Genomic DNA, 20,351 nt, shown 5'->3' on the forward strand with positions numbered 1-20,351 from the left:
TGTCACAACGTCGAGAAATGAAAGGTATAGTATATTCACATCAAGTTTAATCACAGTTTAAATACAAAGCATTGTACAATCACATTAGAAGAGTCACAAAAGTGTTTGGTTGGAAAATATGTTGTAAATTAAATTAATCTACAACATATATTTTTAAATTTATTCACATTTGCATTAATTTACACACAATATGCAACTTTTTTGATTGATTGATTGATTTAGAAGAGCTTGAACACTTGTTGTGGCTCATGAAACCTCACAGAGACACCAGAGTCCCGATGGTGACCCTTTAATGTCTTCCCTCTGGCTTGGCCTTAATTCGGCTCCAGACGTCTCCGACGAGCGTCACACCTGACAGTGTGTGTTGTCTGAGCGAGACACTGGCGTCTTCCTCTTCCTGAACACACACTGTGATTGACGTTTACTGAGAAGGGCCGCCGATCTCCTCTCCAGCGCAGCGAGATCCACGTGAAGGGCCTCGGCCATCTCTGCCTTGGTCACGGACACGAAACGGCCGTCGCTGGCCAGACTCTCCAAACCTCCGGCGCTCAGAGCCTGGGGAACGAAACCAGAAGGATGTATGACGTTTAAGATGTTTCTTTATTTCTTTGGCATCTGTGAAGGTTTGATCTTACCTCCTGTACGAGGAACTCCGCTGCGCTCGGTGGGCCTCACGGTCTGGAGGCACTGATGCATGATGGGAAATGGAGTTCACGTCTGTTGGAAGATTTCACATAATCAACACTTTTCAGTGTCCCATCTGTATCTTCTGGATGTCATCACGTCCAACCTCACTTTTAAAAAAATTTAATACGCAGTTGAAAAACGTTTGATTACTGACAAATCAAAATGAACCCTGTTGACCTTCTAAATACATATTTATCTTCATTTTTTTATCAAGTCTAATAATTTGCCAAAGCATTACTTTTGTTGTTACCCATTTAAAATAAGTCAGAACTCAAGTCTTAAAATTGCTATTATTAGTTGTTTTGCTAATCTTCATCACAACTGTCAAAATAGTGCTTCCATTAAACATAACATCCAGCGTTATTTGTGTTGTTTTTCTCTTGTCTCTCACCTCGGTCTGCTGGCGTTGTTGTTGGTGTTGGTGTGGTACTGAGCGTATGCCGCCGAGGCCTCCATCTCCTCCGCTCTGCTGTCTGCGATCTGTAGGGGGCGCTGACTGGTCACTTGGGTGGCCATCGGGGTTCCTCTCTCCATCGAGAACGGATCCACGTGGTTTCCAAACAGGCCGCCCGCTCGCTTTTCAACAGAAGAAGAGAGAGGCGAGATACAGCTGTCCGCGTGTTAAAGGGACAGTTCACGCAAAAAAAGTTAATTCTGTCATAAATACTCGCTATCATGTCGTTCCAAACCTGTAATACCTTCGTTCAGGTTGGGAACACAAATGAAGATATTTCTGACGCGTTTCGAGAGCTCTCTGACCTTCCGTAGACCGCAAGGATACTAACGCAACCAAGACCAGAAATGCAAGAATAATTTCTGCGCCCAAAGAAAACTGTCTTTCCAGAATTCGTCTCCTTTGTGTCGCCCTTTAGTGCCTGTTTGGAGAGTATCACATACGTAAACAATGTATGCAACATATTTATGCGATTGAAGCAACAATGTAAGCAATGTATTCGCATTGATACGTCGCATACGTTGTTGAATAAAGAATACAAAAATTCTTTGCGCACACAAAAAGTATTCTCGTAGCTTTGTAAAATTACGGTAGAGTCCCTTATGTCTCATGGATTATTTTAACAGTACCCTTACTGTGATCCTGGACCTTGATGGTGTTATGGTCCTTGCTCTCAGAATATATCGAAAATATCTTCATTTGTGTTTCGGAGATGAACGACGATCTCAAGGTCCTTTCACACTCAGTCCGAAATGTTTGTATGCATTTTTACCGTTTTTAGTATTTAGTCAGTTGTTCCTATCAAAATGCTTGCTATGGATGTGAAAACGCAAAAAATCAAACCTGACTAAATAAAGTTTCGGAGACATTGTGCACATGTGATTGGCACAACGTGAGGTCGTACATGACGGTGAGAAATTAATCATGGAATAGAATTTTTGGGTGAACTAACCGTAAACTCACTCTTAATCTGTTTTGATTATATCACCTCTGATCTGTTTATTCTGAACCCACCCTGTAGATGCCCTCTTCTCCGGCCTCATCCATGGCTCGGTCCATCTCCTCGTCGTTCAGAAGATCTCCAGAAATGGCCCGCTGAAGCTCAGGCGCGGCTTCCTCCTCGATGCTCCTCAGACCCGCCTGCGAGGAAGAGAGACGTCTTGAGTCTGTCTGGTTGTAGCACGAAACACATGTGGAGATGAAGAGACCTGTATCTCTGTGGTGTTCTTGTTTTTCTTGTTGGGCCGGTATCCGTAATATTCCTCCTGGCGCTTCATGAACTTCCTGAAGTGGTCCTGGATCAGGAACGTGGCGTAAAACTTCCCCACTGTTACCTCGTCGTCTGTGATTTAGGCCACATTTAATAACGATAATATTACTGCGATAGCGTCCATTTTATTTGCGTTACCGCATTACCTCCGATTGGCGGGATGACCTGGTCAAGCAGTTTCATACTGGTGCGTTTCCAGATCTTCTTAATAATTGCACGCAGTTCTTCATTGGCCTGCTCGAAATTACCTGATAAAAGACAATTCAAAGAATTTATGCGTTAATGGGTGAGTATGCACTTTATTTCCATGCGTTTATTTCAGTTCTGTACCAATTTTTACTCAGAAATTGCTAGTAAATTTCACAAATGAAATAACACAGATGCAAAATCTCACTTACATATCGACCAATGCAATAATACTCTGTACACAATATTTTTTGTGATACAAATTAATGAAATAAAACTAAAAATCTGTTCGTTGCGACAATAATTGCTGCCATTTCAAACACAAAATAGAGCAAGACATGCTGTTTTGAATGTTAAAGTCTGTGTGAAATCAAAATATATTTATTTTATTAGCTCACATTGGCATTCATCCATGTAAGTCAATCCATAAAAATAGCAATAGGTAAATAGTAAATAATGCTTCAAACCTTCGGTTTTAATTTTCAGTGCCGTTCTGACCAGAGCGAACAGTGTGGCATTAAACGTTACGGTTCCATCGCTGTTCAGAGGCATGTTCATGGAAATCAGTCTCTGGAAACCAACACGGTGATACCGAGAATGAACGATTATACAGATGTGTGCACATGAATGTGTTTGTGTGTTAAATGTGTCTCACCTTGCAGGCAACACGGTGAGGACAGAACTTTCCGAACCCAAGCGGTGGCTGGATTCTCCTCAGCAGTGTCACAACATCCAGGTGTTTAATGCGCCCCCTGCAGAACAACACCAGAATAACACATAATCACATGCATCTCAATTAAAATCAGCCTGAAGTCAAAATAGACCATTAACATTGCACATAATTGCAAAAAATAAGTGAGTAATGAGTTACTTTTCTCTTGCCAATCAATCAATTTCTGATAAAGTCAAGTCAAAATGTAATATCCTGTTGAAAAGCATCCAATTTTGGCAGTTTATTTTTTAAGTTACATTAGTGTTAATTGGCTTACGTTGCCTCAGGGTCGTACTCAGCCCAGATCTTCTTGAACTCGTCCAAATGATGCGGTCCGAGTATCGACCAATCACGGGTCAGATAGTCAAAGTTGTCCATGATCACAGCGACAAACAGGTTAATGATCTGCAGAAGAGCACTTATATTTCACATTCAAATACAGAAAGATCATAGATCGAGTTTCCGAGTTGCATGTCGGCAAAATAAATGGTGGATACGATGGACACAGCATCTATACTGACATTTGTAAGTTGCTTGTGCAAAATTTCCTAATATTGTACCTTTTTGATAGAATATATAATGATTGAATTCATAAATGGGATAAAAACCTAACAATGCAGAGAATGCGCATTCTTTATTTCATTTTGGAGTTGAGTTGAGTCATGTTGAGTTCAAATTTCATTGCTCCGATCAAAGTACAAATGCGTCAAAATGACATCTTCCAAACGCATAAATATGAACTTCCCCAGAGAACGTGAAGTTGATGTGTGAGTCTGTGCATGTGCGTGTTTTTGAGCGAGAGCAAATACTCACAAGAAAAGCACAGAGCATGTAGAAACTCATGAAGTAGAGAATAGCGAATCCAGAGCCGCAGGTGTACTCCTCCCCAGGGAGGTACTCTGATTTGGGGTCACAGCGCTGACCGTACAAACAGCCCAGCATGATCTCCTGCCACCCCTCACCTGTGGCACACCTGAGGACAGATATGTGTCTTTACAAACATGCTTAGAAACTCGTGCAGCAAAGCGTTCACGCCTCCTACCTGAACAGCAGTAGAACAGCTTGAGGAAACGTCTGGAAGTTGTTGTTACGGTTGATCACGGTACCGTCTAATAGCGCGATTTTGCCAAACACCTGACAGAGAAGGTAGCTTATCATTTAATGCGGTGCAGAAAATATCACACTCATTGTGAATGTGTTTTACCTGCATGCCGATGACAGCGTAGATAAAGAACAGCATAACGATGAGGAGAGCCACATATGGCAAAGCCTGAAAAACGCAAACATTTACCATAAATGCTTTTACACGGCAAGATCCGAACAGATTAATGGTTATTTTGAAGATACAAATAAGAAAAGGTGGGAAAATGCAATGATACTTTTAAATATGAGATCAAACCACCATTAGGTGGCCACTACTTACTGTTTTAATGAGTGAATAATTAAGTCATTCATTCAACTGATTTGTTCAAATGGTAGATTAATTCAGAAATGAGGCAAAAGGGTCTCTATTAATTGCCCATTGAATCACTGACTCACTCAATTATGGCTCACTTGTTCAAAAATAAAAAAAAAAACATCTTGCAGATGTCAAATAGATGTATGCGTGCTGTCAGATAAGTGACTTCATTTTAACTTCTTATTGAACTACTATATAAAAGTGTCACAGTATGTGTGTAAAACTGATATCTTATAGACGTCTGAAAGATACACAGCAGATGCTTTCCAGATCAAGAGGTCTTTAAAAGACATCTTGCAGATATGTGTGTAATCTGGGTGTCCAGTCGATTGGTGACGCATCTCTGTCAGAGCATCCTAATGACCCGGTGAAGCCTCAGACCTGGAATGATTTGATGAAGGTCCACAGCAGGTTGCGAATGCCCTCAAAACGGTTGAGCAGTTTCACAAGACGCATGACACGGAAAAGCCGGAAGAGTGTGATCGACACGCTCATATTCTCAGAGTCCTGAGGAGCAAATAAAAACCCTTGAGAATCTGTGGATAACACCAGCATAGGTCATCAAAGCTCTACTTACTGCTATGGCTTGCATAGGATTCACTTCCTGAAAAGAGTTTAAAAAAGTAAGATAGTAATTATACTTTGAATCATATGAGCCCAATTCTGTTGCAATGTTGTATTATATGCAGGAATAATGCAAAGTCATGCTGTGATGTGTAGATGTGAAATAATAAAAATGTTTGTAAATATTTACAGAACAGCCGGTGAGGCAATACAGTCCACCCTGAGCAGCGAGAGCCGCCTGGAGATAAAGACATTACCAGGAAATATGAGTGAAAGCCAATATCAGCACTCACAGGTAAAGTCAAGCACTGGAACAGTCCTCACATTGAGAAACTTACATCAATTTCACTTAGTATGACGTCAACAATACTGCCCACCACGATTATGAAGTCAAAGACGTTCCAGGGGTCACCGAAGTAACCCTACCAGAAAGAAACACTTCTTAAAAGCCGTATAAGTAGAGGGTCAATCGCACAAAACTTCAGCAGCACAGGTATATTTGTAGCAATAGACATTGTACTGGTCAATACCTCTTATGCCAAAAATCATAATGTGTAGTAAAGATTGTGTTCCATGAAGATAGTTTGTAAATTTCATATCGTAAATATATCAAAACTTTGTTTTTGATTAGTAATATTCATTGCTAAGGACTTCATTCAGACAACTTTAAAGGTGATTTTAGTTTTCTGGCAGTAGTCTAAATGGAGGGCTTACCTTTGCTTTGAAGGCTCCGAGTTTGAGGATCATTTCCACAGTAAACAGTACAGTGAAGATGACATTAAGCATGTCTGAAAGATGAGTGATGTGATCCGACTGATTACAGTGCTGAAGGATAATGAAAATGAGATTAAAATTCGTTTTCAAATAATACATTTCTGGGATTGTCACTGTTGAGTGTTCTCACCTGCATCCCCAGACACATGGTGTTGAGCATGATGAGGAGAAACATCAAGTACTCAAAGTAACAGGAGGTGACTATGTACCACACCTGGTACTGACGTGGGTTTTTAGGGATGTAGCATCTCAGAGGTCGGGCCTTCAGTGCATACTGGACGCACTGGCGCTGCCGATGTGCAAAACCACATTATAATCTGGAATCATGTCACTTTATCATGCTGTGTGACGCTCGGTACCTGGTTTTTGTCCAGCTCACAGTTTTTGTACTCCTGCTCTCCCTGTTCTTGGAAGGTGACAATAACGAAGCCCACGAAGATGTTCATCATGAAGAAGGCAATGAGGATGAGGTAAACGATGAAGAAGATGGAAATCTCAATGCGGTTGTTGTAAATTGGGCCAACGTTTTCCAAATTTGAGTCGATGGCTTTATACAACAAACTGCACAAAGAGATGCAGTTAGGTGCAATGACAAAAAAGCTACACTATACACTCCAAAAGTATTGGGATGCCAATTTTAAAGCAACAGTTTGGACAGGACTCTTTTCTATTCTAACATGTCTCTGTGTATAAGGCAAGATTCAAATAATTAATTGAATTAATTGAATGATTAAATCAGTGTGGAAGAACTTGACTGGTCTGCAGAAAGCCAGCTGAACTGGTGTGATTTTGAGTATAATTTAAGCCAAAATCTCAACACAAAACACCAGTGATTTGCACGTACACTATATGGACAAAAGTATTGGCACCCCCTTCTTTAGAACAGAAAAGGCCCTTTCAAAACTGCACCCATATGTATAAGTCATTGGTTATGAGTTAGTTCTTCCAAACTGACTAAATCATTTGTTTTAACCTTGCCTTATACACAGGGGCATTGTCGTGTAAGAACAAAAAAGAGTCCTGTCCACACTGTTGCAATACAATTAGCAGCATACAGTTACAGTGGAATATCACGATATGCTTAAACATTCAAATTTGTACTCATGGATATGACTAAAGTAGGGAAATCTGTTCATCAGAAGTATGTGTCTTAATACTTATTACAAATATTCTGTATGTAAAGACATGTAGAGCTACTATACAAATGTGACCTGTGCTGGCAAAATCAGTAACATTTCCAAAAATTAGTTCATTTTAAATTTTTACATTTTACATTAAAAGACAAAATGATTTACAAGTTGGCAGGATCAGTCCAAAAATCACAGTGCTACGGTAATTCCCAGATCTAATACCCCAGTTCCCCAAACGTTTACATACGACACAACAGATTATGTTTGCATGAAAGTGCTGTGCGCATTCACACTCATTTGGCCAACACGGGTCACAAGTATGAAAGGAAGTCAATCATTAAATACCTACTCTGGCCAGCCCTCGAATGTGGAGATGGTGAAGAGAGCCAGCATGCCGTTCAAAACATTGTCAAAGTTTAAGTCGCTGTTCATCCATGTACGTTGACCGAGCACCATGTCGTGAAGAGCGTGCTCCTGGTGATGTATAAACATTCCCCTGAGAGCATCACCGGGGGAGAAATTGATGTAGTTTTGGAGAGGTTTGAGATCTCAGAGTGAAGAATGAAAGTTTAAACCTACCGGCATTCTTCTGCAGTCATTTTGAGCGGGTCCGTGCAGAAGAAAAATTTGCCCTGTCCATTTAACAGAAAAATAAATGATACATTGCATTCTCTCTCAGTCCAGACTCTCATATCATGCATGTTAAAGAGCTGTCTGACCTTAAAAAGCTGAACACCAATGCAGGCAAACATGAAATCCAAGAGCATGGTGACTAAGACGATATTGCCGATGGTCTTGATGGCCACAAACACACACTGGACCACATGCTAAAAGACAGAAAGAAGATATGAGGAACAGGGAGACATTTGTCAGGTAATAATCCCAAACTAGATGCCCTGACTCACTTTGAGACCTTTAGCTCGATTTATGGCTCTTAAAGGTCTCAAGACTCTCAAGACCCTGAGGATTTTTACCACCGAGATGGCACTTGATCTGCGGAAAGACATGATGAGATGTTTGCATTTATTTGACCCAAAGTACAGCAAAAAAGTCAAATTCATAAATATTTTTAAAATAATACATATATTTGAATATATATTATCGTTAATATAGAATCGTTACTCCAGTCACACGATCCTTCAGAAATCATTCCAATAAGCTTATTTGCTGCTTAAAAAACATTGTTGAATAGAACGTTCAGAAGATCGGTGTTTATATGAACATGCAAATCTTTTGTAACTTTACAAATGTCTTACAAATTAAATATATTTGCATATAAATTATAGGAATATAAATATATACATAAAAATCCATGTAAATGTTTTCTAAGTATATTGTATATGTGTCTCTTTACAGTACAATAAACACACATATATCTTTAATGCAATTAATTGTTACCCAGCACTAAATAAAAATAACACAAATGTTTCTTAAGTAGCAAATCAACATATTAAAATGATTTCTGATGCTAAAAATTCAGCCGTGATTTTAAAATACATTCAAATAGAAAGCAGTTCTTTTTAATAGTAAAAATATTTTTGCTGTACGTTGGATCAAATAAATGCGGCTTGGTGAGCACAAGAGAACAACATTACTATTGCTAAGTCTGCTATATTTCTATGTCAGTAAAACCAAATCTCACTCCATTCCCATGGACAGCAGGGAGACGCCGACAACAATCAGGTCTAGGATGTTGAAAGAATTACGGCAGAAAGAGCCCTTGTGTAAGAAGGCACCATATGTGGTCATCTGCGGTGGACAGAAGAAGCAATGAACCCTTTAAACCATCGAAACCCAACGAAACAGTTTCTTTAACACACACCGGACTCTTATCCCACCTTCAGCACAATCTCTGCTGTAAAAACCGAAGTGAAGACATAATCAGCGTAGGCCAGGACCTGAAGCACAGTAAGAAAGTTTGCTGTTGAAGGCAGTGGTAGCTACCGATAGATACAGTATACGCAGTTCTAGAGATAGTTTACTTGGTTCCTGAAGGACATTGGGTCGATTGGATCCTCTGCAGCCAAAGAGATACTGCTGAGCAGAATGAAGAGGAGGATGATGTTGGTGAAGGTTGTAGCATTGATGATGCGATGGCAGAGTTTGCGGAACCTGAGGAAAAAAAATCAAATCAAATAAACTAATAAAATCAGTGGAAAGCTTATACTCCATATCTGAGTTAAATTCGGCTCTTTGGATGAAACTCCCAGTATGCATGAGGGTGATGTAAAAGCAGGTGAGAATTTACTTGTTTTGTGGACCGAAGATGAAGAAGGAGCTGGCCTCTGGCATGGGCACCACCGTCTCCTTCAGCTGCAGGTCAGCCATTGGACGAGGCCGAGGACTGAGAGGAATCTCTGGCTCCTCCTCCTCATCGTCACCTAGGCAACAATCCAATCAAAACACGAGACTGACCTGACTGTAAGCCATATAAGAACTGAATAAACAAAGCTAAAATAGCGTTTGCTTCACCTGGAAAATCAGCTGGAGGAAATGGATCTTTAATCTCGTTCACATTTGATTCAAATTCATCCACTTTGAGCTGCATGATAACATAAAGACACCCAGTCAGATTTGCCATTTATTCACTTTTTGTAGACTGAATTCTGGCATTAAATGTTGGTTATTGTCTAAATTCTTCAAGAATCAGCTAATGACACATTGGCAAAAAACAAAGATAATTATAAAGATAACGATATTAACACCCGAAGAAGTTTTATTCTAAGCTCACATGCATCTGTCACTTAAAATTTTTAAGCTTTTTATAGCAGAATAGATTCTGATTGGCTGCCAGTGTTTGTATCGTAAGTGATTCCAATATCGTTTCTCTGTGCCTTCTATGTATTTGTCTTCTTTATTTATTATACAATTAACCAAAGCAAAAAAGGCCTCTAACACTAGCTTGCTCTATTTCTTTTCTGTTTAACTTGTCTTAGCACTTGCATATCATTGCTCTTTTGTTGATTTTGATTGCTTCCATTGTCATCATTTGTAAGTCGCTTGGGATAAAAGCATCTGCTAAATAAATCAAAATAACACCAATTCAAATAATAATGTCATTTTGTCAGTTGCAGGTGGTTTTGACCTTAGCTGTGGTGGGAATCCCATCAATCTTGGCTCTCTGCTCGGCTAGTTTCTTTGCTAGCATTGCCTTTTCTTCCTCTGCCTTATCAGGTAGGTTTTCTCTACACCAAGAACAAACCAAGCATCAGAAATATCTGTAAAAAGTCCTTTTTACTGCTATTTGACCTTTGGTACTCACCTAAGAAGTCTTTTCCGCTTCTTCTCCTCTGCCTTTTCTTTCTGGGCCGAGGTCAAACTCTCCGCCTCAGCCAAATTGTCCACCGCAATTGCCAGGAAGACGTTCAGGAGGATGTCTACAGGTATCGGCTCAGGAAAATCATATTCTTTATGACAGGCCATCTCTATAACTGGCACATTTTTGTTGCACGAAGGATACAGTTTCCACAGATGAACAGGATGATGAAGTAAATGCTGACCAGGATTCCAGGCACGGCAGGACCTCCGTGGGCCATGATGCCATCGTACATGACGTAGTTCCAACCTTCACCTGTCAGGATCTGAAAGAGAGACACTGTGGGAGATGCGCTGGGAATCCAAACATCTTGCTCATCGTACGAAAGAAAAACTCACCTGGAAAACCGTGATCAGAGCCTGAGGAAAATTGTCAAAGTTGCTACGTCTCACATGGTCATCTGGAAAATTAAACTTCCCTCCAAAAACCTGCATACCGAGCAGGGCGAAGATGACGATGAAGAGGAATAGGAGTAGTAGGAGCGAGGCGATGGATCGCACGGAGTTCAAGAGCGAGGCCACCAGGTTATTGAGTGATGTCCAGTACCTGAGGAACATGTCACTAATACAGTAAATTATGATGCAGATGTGCATGCTTTGTTCATCACAGTTGGGTCAAGAACAGTGTTGGGGGGTAATGTAACACCAGTTAAGTAATCAATTACTTGTTTTAAGTAACTAGTAAAGTAATGGATTACTTTTTTTAATTTCAATGGAAATATTTGAGTTAATCTTTCAAATAAGTAACTCCAGTTACTTTGTTCCTCATGTTTTCACTGACAGATCTGGGGTTGCCATGTTGAGAGAAATCAGTGACTGTTGTGTGAACATGATCTTACTATATATGATCCTACTAAATATCAACATGTTTACTCAAAAACACATTCAGTGTTCCTCAAAATCAATAAAAATAGTCAAATGCAAACTTACAATATTATACAAACCTGCAATAGTTAAATGCGTTAAGACCAATATTTGTCTACGTATTTAATGCCATTTCACTAACCAATGTCTTTGCTACTGACCTTCGACGATCCAATCATACTAAACAAAAATTACACATTTGTGTTTTATTTTTGTTGTTGCGAAAAAGCGCTGAACTTTCTCCAGCACTGGTCAAGAGTCACGTACCGGGTTACTTTGAAGAGGCGCAGCAGCCGTATACAGCGCAGTATGGAGATCCCCATGACGGACATAACATCCATGCGTACGAGAATGAGCTCAAGGATTCCCACAGACACCACAAAGCAGTCAAAACGGTTAAAGAGAGACATGAAGTATGATGGCAGGCCCATCGCGTACATCTTCATAAACATCTCCACCGCAAACAGAGACAACAGCACCTTATTGGTATTGTCTGCAAATAAGGTAAAAACAATATAAGTAAAAAATCTAATGGAAAATCTAAATTTATTAGAATTTCCAGCTGGTTGAAGCTGGTCTTTTATGTTGTTACATTGGTAGTTCATTACCAAGACTTTTTTTTTATTCAAGGAATAGAAACTGTGCATATAATGCTTACTTTTTGTATTCCACAGAACAACAGAAATCATACAGGGTGAGTAAATGATAGAAGTCTGACTTATTAGATAAATGTAACGGAGAGGGTATATTGCAGCAGTTTGCAAATATTAAAATGTACTCTTGTTTTTGGAATATATTTGTAGAATGATGTTAGTGGGCTCAGAACTGAACCTTGGAAGTTGGTGAGAGATTCGGTCTGACCATGGTGCTCTGTTGCAATGGCCAGAGTGTTGAAGAACACCAGCAAAATCACCAACCAATGGAACAACCTGGACTTGACCCATACACGACACTTCCTCCTAAAAAAACGGTTCCAGCGACGAGCATGACGACTGCAAAATGCACGCACAGAGAAATTCAAAGAACTTGCACGTGGAAAAAAAATCAGTCAATCGTTCCTAGCAGTCAATCACTCAACTTACACATAATACATGATTTTGTTGAGTGCTTCCAGCTCATAGAGGGTTTCGGTGTCGGATCCATCCTGTAGTGGAAGTAGTCCTGTGGAGACCAATCCCAGACATAGTTGTACTACATTCAACCAGACGTGATTTACAATGGCTGTATCCTGTAGTGTGTTTGTGAGTGCGTTTGAGGACCTTGCCCCTCCTGGTCGTTGTCCATGACCTCTGCTTGTGTGATCCACTCCATATATCCCTTCAGATCCTCGTCAAACTGCTGACGCTCTCTCAGTTTCTGATACTCTCCACTTCGAGAACTCTTCTCTCTCTCCTTGGTGAACTCGCTGACAACATAAAGAAGTAAAGTAAAGTATCGGATAGTTAATTTACTGAGATAGTACTCTACCAGTCAAAACTTGGGACACACCTACTAATTTTTTTCCATTATTCTAAAAATGTAGACAACATCAATAGAACCATACTGATCTGAAAGCCACAAATGTTTGGACTTACCCGCACAGAACCCCCAGAACCAGATTCAAGATGAAGAACGAGCCCAAGAGAATCAGAGTCACAAAATACAGCCAGGGCCATTCCATTCCAATCGCGTCATTTACCTATAATAGGTCAAGAGTTAGCCTTTGCATCCCTATCATAGTACCAACATATTTAATGTCTCTTTTGTCTGACACGTCCATTTCAAGTCTTGGAGTCTCTACTGACAAGCTGATAAGTTGAATAAAGTGTGTTCATTTGCGGAGAAATACAAAATGTGCATATTTGCAGAGTTGGCAACCATTAAGGTAACCATTAAGTGTGTCACTGACCCAATACAGAACATCTGTCCAGCCCTGAGTGGTGATGCACTGGTATACAGTGAGCATGGAAAATCCCAGATTGTCAAAGTGGGTAATGCCGTTATTAGGCCCAGGCCAACCGCCGCGGCACTCGGTTCCATTCAGAGTACAGCGCCTTCCATTACCGGCCTGAGCGCACGGAGCCGCCTGCGCATCATCCCCCGGGGCAATGATATCTGTGAGTATAGATCATGAACTTGTCATATGTATGACTAGTTGCAAATAAGCAGATCTGGTGTAGGTGATCTACTTTCAACAAACAGTTTAAGACATGCTTATTTTGGACGTAAAATAATTGCACAAATACCAGTAATTTGACCAGTGTAAACGTTTAGAAATTGCATTATGTGATTCACTTTGAAACTCTCCTCCCATTAAAGCTAACCTCCTACAACTGAATATTCAGTAAGTTCCTACCTGTCTATACCTTTTCAGTGCTAATTCTTTAGTAAATCCTGACAATACTATTTTAACACCAAAAGACATTTTGAGCTGGTGCAAACTATTAGTAAAACAGGCCCTGACGTGAAATTGCCCAGAACCTGCCGTCACAACCAAAATTTAACCAAATATCAACATCTTATGAAGTTGTGTGCCTGCTGGGTAGATTTTGGTTTTGCGTAAATCCCCTTTAGCTACGAGTTTCTCAAATCAATTGCTTGATTTCTCACCTGTGCCGGTGTGGTAACATGTTTTATGCATTTTGCATTTGAAAAGCTCCAGGCCTATGATAGCATAGATGGTGACCATGAAGAAGACCAGCAGAGAGATGTGAAATAGGGGCAGCATGGATTTGAGAATGGAGCTCATCACCACCTGCAGGCCTGGAGAAGACATTACACTTGAACCAGCTCAAGACATAAGAAAGGTCAGCAGAGGAAGGTGATGGTGCCACTTACTGGGGACCCCAGAGACGAGCCTCAGGGGCCGCAAGACTCTAAACGCTCTGAGGGCTTTCATATCAAACCCGCCTTTCTGTTCCACCGGCGCCTCCACGCCGCTGATGTTATTGATGAAGTCCACCACGACAGTGAATAACCTGAGAGGAATCACACAGTAAGTGTTTGTAATTGTAGATGTCTCTGTCCATATTCAGGGAGTGGTGTGCATGTCTTACCCCATTGTCACAATGACAAAATCTAATATATTCCAGCAGTTCCGCAAATAAGCATCGGCGTGAAAGAGAAGCCCATATGCCACGATCTTCAGGAAACATTCCATAGTGAATATGATGAGAAAAATGTACTCTAGACTCTCCTGTGAATGCACACACACACACACACAAAACACTGAGATGAATGGAGCTGTCAGCACACTTCAGTACAGCCATCTCAAGGTGTTTGGTGTCGACTGTGGATTTTCTACTTCAGAACACTTTTGTTTTGACTTTGAATATCTGTCTCGACATGTCTTTTTACATTCTGGCAACTGACACACGTCAAATTTGGTGGAAACGTGGTGAAGAGATGCTAGAGCCTGACACTTTCCTCCGGTTTCAGCCGAGGCATTTTGAAAACGACCCTGGCGCAGAGGCTGTGAATTTTACAGCCAACGTGATATTTACTGCTAGTTTGAAGCAAGCACTTTTTTTTTTTTTTTGACAAATACTGTAGATCGATAGATAGACAGACAAACAAGATGAATTACTTTATTACCATTCAAATGCTTTGAAGTTGACCTGATTATGAAATGAACAATCTGACATATCATATTACAAAGCACAACATCCCTAGACAACACCGCAGTGATGAGAGAGTACGGCGAGAGTGTGAGAGCTTATAGTTTGAGTTTGTGGCTAATTTTAAAGCGTCCACATATGTCCCAGAGGCATGCGGTCGAAGCACCTGCTTCTTTCAGTCACCTGGTTCAAGGTCACGCATGCTTACAAGGGTTTAGTGGGATGACTATTGGGCATTAGGTGTCAGTTATTCTGCCAAAAGATTAAAACTTAACACTGATTTATTTGGGATGTAGTTCAATGTCAATGTTTAATAAGGACTTTATATGCATATGGAAACATTTAAATAAACCATGTTTTAGTTTGGGTATGTAAACTATCTACAGCAAATGAAGACTGTATAATAAGGGTGTGTTTGACCGTGGAGTCTGTAAGTGTATGCGAAGCCTACAGGTATTGGGGAGTGTTTGTGTGTTAAGGGAGTGTATGAGGGTGTGGTCTAAATGTTGGGGGTGTGTCTTTAGAAGGAGTATACAGGTATTGAGAATGGTTTATATGTTAAGGGAGTGTATGAGGGTGTGGTCTAAATGTTGGGGGTGTGTCTTTAGGAGGAGTATACAGGTATTGGGAATGGTTTATATGTTAAGGGAGTGTATGAGGGTGTGGTCTAAATGTTGGGGGTGTGTCTTTAGAAGGAGTATACAGGTATTGAGAATGGTTTATAAGTTAAGGGAGTGTATGAGGGTGTGGTCTAAATGTTGGGGGTGTGTCTTTAGGAGGAGTATACAGGTATCGGGAATGGTTTATATGTTAAGGGAGTGTATGAGGGTGTGGTCTAAATGTTGGGGGTGTGTCTTTAGGAGGAGTATACAGGTATTAAGAAGGGTTTATATGTTAAGGGAGTGTATGAGGGTGTGGTCTAAATGTTGGGGGTGTGTCTTTAGGAGGAGTATACAGGTATTAAGAAGGGTTTATATGTTAAGGGAGTGTATGAGGGTGTGGTCTAAATGTTGGGGGTGTGTCTTTAGGAGGAGTATACAGGTATTGGGAATGGTTTATATGTTAAGGGAATGTATGAGGGTGTGGCCTAAATGTTGGGGGTGTGTCTTTAGGAGGAGTATACAGGTATTAAGAAGGGTTTATATGTTAAGGGAGTGTATGGGGGTGTGGTCTATAGATTGGGGTGTGTCTTTAGGTGGGGTTTATTGTATTTGTGTGTGTGTATGTGAGAGACTCACTAAGTTGCTGTTGGTGTTATTCGTATCTTCCTCAGGCATGGGCATGAAAACGGCCAGAGCTACACAGTTTGCAAAGATTGTGAGGAGGATGATGATTTCAAATGGTCTGAGAGAAACGTTAAGGAAAATAAAAACATCCACCAACATAAAATTGACGCTTGTTTCTGAGTGTTACAGCGATAATACTGCAGTAATAAACAATAGGTCTGTGTGTGTTGATGACCGCAGTCTCAGTGTGTTGTGTGTGTGCTAGCATTCTCTGAGCTTAGCATGTCTGTATTTAGTGAGCTAGAGGACAGAGCAGCTGTTCTCTCAGAATATCGGCGCGCCGTGCTGAAACACTGACATTTACACACCTCTACCCACACGCTCAAGAGTGAATGAGCTCATTAACTAGCTATCATCTCATAGCTGATTTTTTCAAACACATTGATAACTACATATTTGACACCTCTTATAATGAATGACTTCACACTGTAAACTTATTTTAAACATATATATATATGTGTGTGTGGGTGTGTATACATATAATTTATGAACATTTTACAATAACTTTGCACCTACCTGTCAACTTTATATATAAGTAGACTGATTATTGTCTGCTAAATCTTTATTGTGATGCTCTACCAACAGATATTCAAGAATGTCAACTTATTCTAACAGTCTACTAATACTCGACTAACACTATAATGAAGGTTAGTTCACATGCAGGTGCAAAGTCACTTTCCATCAAAATAAAGTGAAACCATAATATATGTTTTGTTTTTGTCATTTCTAAAATTACTTTTATCATTATTTTTTATTATTTATTTGTATATTTTTGCACAGCTAACATTTTTTTTCAAAACCATGATGCGCTCTCTCTCTCTCTCTCTCTCTCTCTCTCTCTCTCTCTCTATATATATATATATATATATATATATATATATATACATATAATATTTCTAATAATACCACAGAAGGACTTTTATGATATTTAAAATGATATTTTAATATTCTCAATTTTGCCGTTACATTCTACCTGACCAGTTTAGTAATTAGAAAACTCCAAATAAAAACATTGTTGCACTTAAAAACATTTTCTGTTTCACGAAAGGATACTTCCACTCTACAATGTTTATGCAGGCTTTGCGGAAGGGGTTCTTCAGCGTGAGGAAGAGGAGGGATCGCGCCGGCCGAGGGTTTCCACCTGTGGCCTGGAGCTTCTTCAGTTTCTCTCTCTGCTTCCTCTTGAGCGTCTCCTCATCCATGATGAAGGTGCTCATGGGAGCTTCCCCGCCGCCCTCCATGATCCGATCACAACCAGAGCAGGAGGCGCAGGAATCCCGGAGATCAGGTACTTGCCTCAGTAGTTCAGGGTCTTCCTGTGGTTGAAAAATCAACGTGTCCCCACAATCCACTCTTCCATCTGTCTCTCTGTCTTTCTGTCCCTCAGTCTATTTCTCCCTCGGCTCTTGTTTGGTTAGGGCCACAGCTGTCTGACTTAAAACATAAATATAGACAATACGTGTCACTCAGTTTAAGCGTGCGTATTCAGGGACAACAGAGCATGACATAGTCATGGTCACAGAGACATAGATAAAAGGCAGGACATTCACGCAGTTAACTTTGGAATGCTCTCATTGGCTAGCTCTGTTTGGGCTTTGTGACATCACTGAGTTGCCCAACCAATCAGCTCACAGATGAGTCAGGTTTCTTCTATACTATACCAATATCTTAACCCGTCATAAACATTTCTGGGTCATTTCTACATTTTATTTATGTGAAAATGATCAATTAATCATGGCAAAATACTTTTTCACTGCTGAAACTCAATGTAACCAGTTACAACCGTTTTTATAAAGCTGTATGGGACTCACATAGAAATACTTGAAATGATTTGTACAGCCAATTTGATTACACTTAAAAATGAAAGGCAGCAGCTGAGTTTATAAACATGTTTAATACAGTCGTTTAAAAAACAGGAAAAAGACTACAGTCATTGTGTCTCTGAGTAAAAGAACAACAACCCCATTGCAAGTATAATTTAAGATTTATTTTAATTAAAAAAGCATAAAAAAACATAGTTCACATGATCACATGAGAATGCGAGAGCAGAAACCGGGTGTCGTGTGGATTTCAAGGCTTTTTTGGGCGTCCTGACCCCTGTGCCCTCATGTCCATGCCTGAAAACACACTAAATCACGCTAGCCAACTAAAATGCCTCTCTTGTTCCATATTCAACTCATTTACTTTATTGAAGACCAATCATAAAGGAGTCATACCGTAACAGTGTAAAGAAATACCCTTATCTTGTGTATTTGATGTAATGCAATATGTTTAATGTCTAGGCGTCTTTCTCAAATGCATCGATTTTTAAAAAGCTCATCATTCCGAAACATGACCATATTTGAAAACACGCAGCATCTCCACAACAACAACACTACAGCGAGAATAAAAAAGTTTCTTATTCTTTGCGCAAACATACAGGAGGTGTTATGCAATTCTTCCCACACAGTGACGTAGATTCATGGGGGCGTGTTTAAACGGCCTTTTACGAAGAATATCTCTTTGGGTTTGACTCTTGAGTCTTTGTAATTTTAGGGATTGTATCTATAAACGAACCGCTTGTAACACTCCAAAGAGAAAGGAAAACTAGAAATTGCCTTATATGACCCCTTTAAATAAACTTAAATTAATTAATTAAAAATAAGTATAAATTATTTGCGTCTTTTCCGGAGAGCTGCTCTTTTTGAATTACGATTTGTAGTTTTGCATTAATGAAACGCATGCTAATATCTGATAACCAGCAGTATGTTTTGGTGTCGCAGGGCAAAAGTCGTTGAAAGCCATGTCTTCTGTGCATATTAACTTCCGACGGACTCCTCAGAAGACGATTCGGAAACGGAAAGTGGCGACGCTCCTCTGTTCTGCTCCGCCCTGCCCGCATTCTCCACCAGATCCTGCAGGTACTTGATGTAGCGTATGGCCGCGCGGAGCGTCTCCACTTTGCTCAGCCGTTTTTCCGTGCTCCCGTTGGGCAGGTGGTCGCGTAGTTTGGCGTATCCCTGGTTTACGCACTTCACCCGCTGCCTTTCACGCTCGTTGCGTTTCTGGATGAAGGCGGGCTCGAAGGGACATTCGTAAACGCCGAAGCTCCCGTGGAACGGCGGCAGGTACGAGAGCAGCGTCGCGCCGCCGCAGTACGATCTATCGTAGACTCGCTGTTCGACGTGGGTCGGGTATAAAAACAGCGGTACTGCGCGATCGGCGTGAACGTCGCTCCCTCTGTAACCGCCAGGGGGCGCACAATACCTGCTGTTCCTGGACAAATGGCAGTGAGAGTCCTGGAGGGAAGCATCCATGTTGAGATGAGTTCGTTTGTTCGTAGACGAAAGCCACGCCCAAGGAAGTGCCTCTAAGACTGACGGATTAACATGCGTTTCCTGAGGTGAGGAAGCATCGTCTTCTTCCTCGGTTAAATCCTAGGCACTCGGAAAACGGCTTGTGCTGCTCTTTGAAAGCCCTGTGAAGGATTTCAGGAAGAGACAGACGAGAGTTTAGAGCAGGGGACTTCAAACACGCTTCAGATTAACGTAATAACTGTTTAGTCTGAGGTTCAAATGCGCGGGATAAGCCCGCGGACGGTCCTTGCAATTAACACGGATTTGACATGAAATACAGACGAAACGACCCAAAACATAGTCTGCGAGCGCAAACGCCTTCAACTGTACGTACGATGCAAATAATAACGCGTCTGATTTATTGACAGAAATCTGAAGTTAAATAAGGTTTGATACGTGTGTGCTACGATGGTTTGCTTGTGTTAGCGTGCGGCAGTGTGTCAGTAATCCATCTCTAATTCACAACATTGTGTACTACACAAGAGTTTTATAGGAGGAAAGTCGAATGCGCTCAAGGAATAATAAGCTCTCTGAAAGAAAGATAAAGGACTGAAGTAATCCCTCATTGTGTTTCCAAGTTAAAGACATATCTGCGCTTGTCCTGTGTGTTTTTGGAGCTCGGGGCCAAACATGAAATGATGTCTAATCTGTCTTTCAGTGGAATTCCCCTCAGCTGTGAAGTGGTGTCAGATCGGACGCATTCAGGAGAAAAGATGGAA

General features: G+C 40.6%; 2 protein-coding genes across 2 annotated transcripts; both read right to left on the minus strand.

The window, feature by feature from the left end:
• Positions 1-39: 39 nt before the first annotated feature.
• cacna1sa (calcium channel, voltage-dependent, L type, alpha 1S subunit, a) lies at positions 40-17,804 on the minus strand. The gene is given in 43 exon segments (XM_043223577.1): positions 40-555; positions 636-717; positions 1,079-1,263; positions 2,156-2,281; positions 2,350-2,483; positions 2,558-2,659; positions 3,065-3,167; positions 3,253-3,349; positions 3,587-3,714; positions 4,123-4,282; positions 4,352-4,443; positions 4,514-4,579; positions 5,150-5,275; positions 5,346-5,372; positions 5,523-5,570; positions 5,671-5,754; positions 6,047-6,157; positions 6,237-6,395; positions 6,466-6,667; positions 7,586-7,732; positions 7,816-7,868; positions 7,956-8,063; positions 8,142-8,229; positions 8,879-8,985; positions 9,075-9,134; positions 9,219-9,348; positions 9,485-9,617; positions 9,709-9,778; positions 10,322-10,421; positions 10,499-10,613; positions 10,697-10,817; positions 10,891-11,098; positions 11,683-11,908; positions 12,247-12,407; positions 12,498-12,576; positions 12,675-12,820; positions 12,990-13,093; positions 13,304-13,509; positions 14,005-14,157; positions 14,233-14,372; positions 14,451-14,590; positions 16,250-16,355; positions 17,351-17,804. Coding segments are annotated over 43 exon segments (5,331 nt in total). The 5' UTR covers positions 17,539-17,804; the 3' UTR covers positions 40-345.
• A 608-nt stretch (positions 17,805-18,412) lies between these two features.
• Positions 18,413-19,609, minus strand: LOC122328005 (achaete-scute homolog 5). Its single transcript, XM_043223727.1, has one exon. The coding sequence runs from the start codon at positions 19,591-19,593 to the stop codon at positions 19,096-19,098; it is 498 nt and encodes a 165-aa protein (XP_043079662.1). The 5' UTR covers positions 19,594-19,609; the 3' UTR covers positions 18,413-19,095.
• Between the last annotated feature and the right edge of the window lie 742 nt (positions 19,610-20,351).

This window comes from Puntigrus tetrazona, chromosome 22 (assembly GCF_018831695.1).
Source record: "Puntigrus tetrazona isolate hp1 chromosome 22, ASM1883169v1, whole genome shotgun sequence".
Lineage (NCBI taxonomy): Eukaryota > Metazoa > Chordata > Actinopteri > Cypriniformes > Cyprinidae > Puntigrus > Puntigrus tetrazona.

Excerpts from the sequence above, each read along its gene's own strand:
- LOC122328005 (XM_043223727.1), bottom strand. The coding sequence starts at position 19,593 with ATGGATGCTTCCCTCCAGGACTCTCACTGCCATTTGTCCAGGAACAGC.